Below are 6,160 nucleotides of genomic sequence, written 5' to 3'. Positions count from 1 at the left end.
CTTCTCCTCCAGTGGCGGCAGGGAGAGGTTCTTAGAGGTCTTCTTCATGGGGTGCAGCAGCAAGGGACTTTACCAAGGCCTACCAACCTCGTTAAGTAGCAGCACTGCCTCTGACCTACATCTCCTAACATCTGCGGGCTCCGGCACCGGCACCGGATAGGGAGATTCTTCCGCGAGCTGAGTTCACACGCCCAATCTTTCCTGCAGGTCGACCCCGAAAAGCCGGGGCTTGGGCCCCACCTGTCCGCTGCTTGCAGAGGCCCCCCCTGCGCCGCTACTACCGGCCCCTCGGCGCGGAGCCCTGTGTCCGCCGCCGCTTTGATCCCGGGGGCCCCGCTGGATAAAAGTCTCGGGCGGCTCTGCGCCAGCGCCAGAAAGGGAGCGCAGCGCTGTCGGACGCACCAGCAGGATAGCGCAACTCGAGCAACTACGAGGATCTACGGTGAGCGCAGGACTCCAGGCGGTGCGAAGCGTGCGGAGGGGACCCGAGTGCGAGTCTCCCAAGAATGCACTGGGCTTGGGCGCGGGAGGGAAGGCCCCGGCGGCTCCAGGTGAACGCTCGCACCCGAGCCTTGGCCCGTCGGGCTCGGCAGCTGCGCAGCGGGCAGAGCGCCCCCCGATGTGGAAAGGCCTCTTCCTCCGGGCCGCCGGGCCGCTCCAAAGGGCGGGGGTAGCGGCGCCGGGCTGGCCGCGGAGAATGGAGCTGCCCCGGGCCAGCCCGGCCGCGCTGCCCCCCACGGAGCCGGGCCGGGAGCGCCTCCGGCGGCCGCAACGGCTTAGTCCAGGCCCCTCCGTCAGGCTTGTGGTTTGGGAAGAAAAGGCTAAACCTCCGCCAAGAAAAGAGTGAGCGCAGCCCCCTCCCCCCTGCCGCGCCCGGGCGGCGGCGGCACTTCTAACGCGCGGGCACCCGGGCAGCCGCGGCCCCCGCAAACTACGCCCAGCTCGTCCCCCGCCGCTCATTGGCGCTGGCCCGAGCCAGCGCACCCAGACTCTGCGTTGCCCTCAGCCGGCTACGCGCGTAGCCCGAGCTGCGGAGACCGGTGGCGCCTGACTCCACAGCCTCGACGCCGAGAGTCGGCCCCGCCGCCCAGGGCAGGAGCAACGCGCGGCAGCCGGGGCCGAGGAGCAGCAGTGGCCCGCGCGCCCCTTGGCCCGGCGCCCCAAGCCGCCGACTCCTCACAGCTGCCCGCTCTCCGCAGGTGGCCACAGGCCGGAGTGACATTGCCATGGGCGGAGAGGTGCGCGTGCTGCTACTGCTGGGCCTGCTGCACTGGGTTGGGGGCAGCGAGGGCAGGAAGACCTGGCGGCGCCGTGGCCAGCAGCCTCCCCAGCCGCCGCCCCCGCCACCGCCCCCGCAGCGGGCTGAGGTGGCGCCGGGCGCCGGGCAGCCGGTGGAGAGCTTCCCGCTGGACTTCACGGCCGTGGAGGGCAACATGGACAGCTTTATGGCGCAAGTCAAGAGCCTAGCACAATCCCTGTACCCCTGCTCTGCGCAGCAGCTCAACGAGGATCTGCGCCTTCACCTCCTACTGAACACGTCGGTGACCTGCAATGACGGCAGCCCCGCCGGGTAAGGCCGGCGCTTGACATGACCCCGGGAGGCCGTCGGCCCTGCTTGGCTGGCCCCGCCGGTGCCCCGCGCCTAGCTTGCCGCCCGTCCCATCGCTCGTGGCGCCCGCATCCTCTGCCTCCCTGCGCGAGCACTAACGCGGAGACTGCGTTGGACCCTCCCTATTTTCAATGGCAGATCTGGTCCCCAGAGGAAAGGGTTCCATTCGGGAGTCCAACGCTGTTGGCCCTGGGGAGGGCCTGGCTCGATGCCTCCCAAAGTGGGGGAGGGGGCAGCTCTTGAAGCCCTGACCTGAGGCCAGATCCGGTGCTGACCCCTTGGCCACCGTGCACACCCGCTTTTGTGCTCAGGTCCTCGGACAGAACTGCAGTCCTAGAGTGACCCCGACTCCAGTAAAAAGAGGCAACACTGAGGGACAGGAGGTTCCCGTCTCAGGGTTTCCACTGTGCACACCAGATTGGTTCGGGACAGTCAGGAATCTGAGCACGGGAGCAAGGAGAGGGCCCAGGAAGGACCGAAGGCCCCAGGTGTAGCATTCACACACGCACTCAGCTTTGGAGTAGATAGAGAACACAGGTGAAGCTGGGCGGTAGGAAGGGACTGTGGGTGCCCACGCGCTCAGTTGATCGATGTCATTCTGGGCCTTGATAGGAAGGCTGTGACACCGTCTCACAGGCTCCCCGCATCTCGCCGCTCTCCCCTACCCCTACGGGTTTACAGGCCTCTAGCCGTTGCATTTCTCACTATGCAAACGCCACTGCGTTCCCGGGAGCGCCTCTCTTCAACTGTCATCCGCGCCAGGGTTAACACAGGTCCCTTGCGGGGAGGGCTGTGGGAATTTTCCACGGACCAGACGGCCCTCCTTTACCCCCTCCTCACGATCGCCACCTCCGGGGAATCAGCCGGGTTCCACTAGTCTTGGCGGCGTTCAGTTTGCGATTGGCCGCGGGCGCCCCCGTGCGGCTGCGGTGAGCTCCAGGCAACAGGTGGAATGACCCTTTCGGTACCGGACTTGGAAAGGGTGGAGGATTAGGGCTTTGGGGTGGAGGGTAGCGATCGGCGGTGGCTCAGGTATCCCTAACTGACTGCCTGCTCTGTGCGCCTTCCCTGCAGCTACTACTTGAAGGAGTCCAAGGGCAGTCGGCGGTGGTTACTTTTTCTGGAAGGTAAGTTCTAGAGGCTGAGGTGTGTGGTGCATGCAGGAGGGGCTCCCTCTGGACTCAGAACCGAGCCTAGTGCCTGTGCCTGCAGGCGGCTGGTATTGCTTCAACCGTGAGAACTGCGACTCCAGATACAGTACTATGCGGCGTCTCATGAGCTCCAAAGACTGGCCGCACACACGCACAGGTCAGCAACACAACTGGCCAGTCTGGAGGAAGTGGCGGAATAGTCAGATTTGGCCTCTAGGAAGGACCCGTTCACCCCTGGAACCCGATCCCAGGTCCCAGTTTTTGAAATTATAGTGAACTCATCCTTGCTTTTTGGTATGGTGACTCCTTGGGTAACTAAGTCCAGCCATCCCCTCACCATCCCCTATCCATCCTAGCACCTCGGTTCTTCCCTGGTTGAGGCCATCAGGAAGGAAGTGCCCATCCCTGCCTTTCCCCTACCTCTGTTTCCCCAGGTACTGGGATTCTATCCTCCCAGCCAGAGGAGAACCCTCACTGGTGGAACGCCAATATGGTGTAAGAGAGCCTGGGTTTCCCTTGGTGGGGGTTCCTTCCTGGGAGTCTTTCCTATAGAGTCCTGTCCTGTGGGGTCCTTCGTAGAGCATGGGGGTTCATTCTTGGGGGGCTGGCCTTTGCAGGGGGTCACATTTGGGGTAGTCTTTAGTGGAGGTCTTGGTTCTTCCTGGGGGCGATGGTCCTTTTCAGAGGATCCTCTTGGGGAGGTCTTTCCTAAGGGTCCTTCCTGTTTTAGGAGGCATCCTTTCTACTCTTCCTTCCTGGGACGATGATTTCTCTAGGGAGTTCCTTTCTTAGGGGGACCTTCCTGGGGAGGGGGTCCTTCCTGAGGGTCTTGTCCCGGGCAGCATTTTTCTTGGGGCCTTTCACGGTAACCGAGGGCCATGGCGGGCTTACCTGATCCCTGTTACAGCTTCATCCCCTACTGCTCCAGTGACGTTTGGAGTGGGGCTTCACCCAAGCCTGAGAACAGTGAGTCCCTGGCTTCCCAGCCCCTTGAGACAGGGCAGGGTGGTGAAACTTCTGGGGAAACACAGACTTTCTCAAGCTTTTTGTAGCATGCCTGTCTGTGACTCACCTGGCCCCCGAGGGATCCCCAAGCAGGGCCTCGAGCCCTTGGTCCTCCCTCCTCAGTCTGCCCCATCCCTAGAGAGAGCCCAGACCCCTCTTTTTGCCTCCTGGAGTAGGAGACCTTGTCCAGTGTCCAGCTTCACCTAAAGCTACCCTTTGCCTTACAGATGAGTACGCCTTCATGGGCTCCCTCATCATCCAGGAGGTGGTGCGGGAGCTGCTGGGCAAGGGACTGAGTGGGGCAAAGGTGCTGCTGTTGGCTGGGAGCAGGTAAGCAGAATGCACCCAAGGGACGAGGACTTTGTCTGGAGGGAGCAGGGGGCTGTTGCGGCCGCTATGGGACTTGGGTAGGGTGGTGTCTAGGTGGAGGAATCCAATCGGGAACTGTTTGCAGTCCTGGAATCTATCCTCAGAGCTTTACTAACTCCGGCCTTGGAAGGCAGGAGCAGGGAGGTCGGCCTCATTTGGAGCACCTTAGAGGTCTGGGTTCAGAGTGTTTGCGCTGGAAACTGTTTAGAAAATGCTTCTGGACCCCCAAGGGTGTTGGGCTGCAGCCACCTAGGTGGTAGGTTAGTGATCAGTTGTGTTATGATGTCTCTTCTTGAGGACACGGTGTCAGGGTAGGCTGGGCTGACGCCTGCTGGTCAGTGACCGTATTCCATCAGGAACACAGAACGCTTGCCTGGACCGGATGATGGGGCCTGGTACACGGGACTTAGGCATCTTTTTCTTTGGATAGAGAAACTGATACAGGAAAAAAGAGGAGAAGGAGAGGCAACTCTGTGTCCTGCCCACCTCAGCCAAGGGTCAGTGCTTAGAACTTACCGGTCCTCTGTCTGCAGACCGTGAGAGACAGAGGCCCCCGAGTCTTGCAGACAGCTTGTCTGCAGTCAGGATGCTTTACTCAGAGGTAGACCATCCTCAGGACTAAAGCTGGGGCTGAGCCAGCTCTGGGTGGACAGCAAGCACCTCTCTCCAGCCACTTGGCCTCATGTCTGGCCTTCCCTCAGCGCTGGGGGCACCGGGGTGCTGTTGAATGTAGACCGTGTGGCCGAGCTGCTGGAGGAGTTGGGCTACCCATCCATCCAGGTGCGGGGCCTGGCTGACTCAGGCTGGTTCCTAGACAACAAACAGTATCGCCGATCAGACTGCATCGATACTATCAACTGTGCACCCACAGAGGCCATCCGCCGTGGCATCAGGTGCCAGGGGTGTGGGTGGAGGGCAGCCCCCATGCCCAAACCCTTTCTCATGCCTGGGGTGAGGAGTACCCTAGCATCACAGCCTACCCTATGATTGTGGTTGCAGGTACTGGAATGGCATAGTCCCAGAGCGCTGTCAGCGCCAGTTCAAGGAAGGCGAGGAATGGAATTGCTTCTTTGGCTACAAAGTATACCCGACTCTGCGCTGTGAGTGGCCAGTTCCGTGAGGCCTTTGGGAAGGGGTGGGATATTCCGAATTATGTACCAGTCCTGAAATGAAAGAGGTTAGACCACAGATCTTATGCTGTTTCACAAAAGTAGGCATGCCTACACCGAGGTGAACAGTTGTTCCTACTTAGCTGGGACTGTCACGATTTTATCACCCAAGCAAACTGGCACCATTTGCAATGGCAACAGAGCCAAATTCAAATGCTTCCTTTCTGTATTTTGAGGTCAACAAACAATTCCCCCAACCCCACTTTCCAAAGAATAGTGAGGTCCCATGCCAAGGGACAACATCGTCAAATCTAAGTGAGAGAGACCCTGAGAGCCAGGCCACAGTAAAAGTGGGTTTTCAAGAGTCCTTTGAAGGAGAATGGGCTTTAAAGAAGAATCGGGACTGAAGTGTAGCATGTTTACCCAGCATGCTCAGGGCTTGCGGTTCTTCTCCTCCATATCAAACAAAGACCAGGAACTTGGACTGTGTGGAGCACAGCTGTTCTGTGAGCTTGCTGGGAGCAGGATCACAGCAGAGGCAGGCAGGCCAAACTGAGCCACATCTCCCCCCCCCAGGTCCAGTGTTCGTGGTACAGTGGCTTTTCGACGAGGCCCAGCTGACCGTGGATAATGTACATCTCACGGGGCAGCCGGTTCAGGAGGGTCAGTGGCTATACATCCAGAATCTGGGCCGAGAACTGCGTGGCACGCTCAAGGATGTGCAGTGAGTTTGTGCAAGGGATTTGGGCTGGGCGGTTTATGCAGTTCCTCCAAGCCATTTGACTGAAAAAAAAAATAGGTCTTGAGGACAGGCGTGGTGGCACTTAGGAGACAGAGGCAGGTGAATTCCTGTGAGTTCAAGGCCAGTCTAGTCACATAGTGAGACCCTGGATAGATGGATGGATAGATAGATAGAT

The 6,160-nt window shown here is 60.0% G+C and overlaps 1 protein-coding gene across 1 annotated transcript in view; it reads left to right on the top strand.

Annotated features, from left to right (window-relative positions):
• Positions 1–340: 340 nt before the first annotated feature.
• Notum (notum, palmitoleoyl-protein carboxylesterase) overlaps positions 341–6,160 on the top strand; it is a 7,444-nt gene continuing 1,624 nt past the window's right edge. The window contains exons 1-10 of the mRNA XM_005350888.3: positions 341–442; positions 1,200–1,570; positions 2,684–2,736; positions 2,822–2,917; positions 3,195–3,255; positions 3,668–3,726; positions 3,993–4,095; positions 4,836–5,027; positions 5,134–5,234; positions 5,820–5,967. Of these exons, the coding sequence (XP_005350945.1) occupies positions 1,227–1,570; positions 2,684–2,736; positions 2,822–2,917; positions 3,195–3,255; positions 3,668–3,726; positions 3,993–4,095; positions 4,836–5,027; positions 5,134–5,234; positions 5,820–5,967 (1,157 nt within the window). The 5' untranslated portion in view covers positions 341–442; positions 1,200–1,226. The remainder of the gene's footprint in view (positions 443–1,199; positions 1,571–2,683; positions 2,737–2,821; positions 2,918–3,194; positions 3,256–3,667; positions 3,727–3,992; positions 4,096–4,835; positions 5,028–5,133; positions 5,235–5,819; positions 5,968–6,160) is intronic.

Source organism: Microtus ochrogaster, chromosome 7 (genome assembly GCF_000317375.1).
Source record: "Microtus ochrogaster isolate Prairie Vole_2 chromosome 7, MicOch1.0, whole genome shotgun sequence".
In the NCBI taxonomy this organism is placed as follows: Eukaryota; Metazoa; Chordata; class Mammalia; order Rodentia; family Cricetidae; genus Microtus; species Microtus ochrogaster.
The sequence above is the reverse complement of the archived record's forward strand: the minus strand, read 5'-3'. Positions and strand labels throughout refer to the sequence as shown.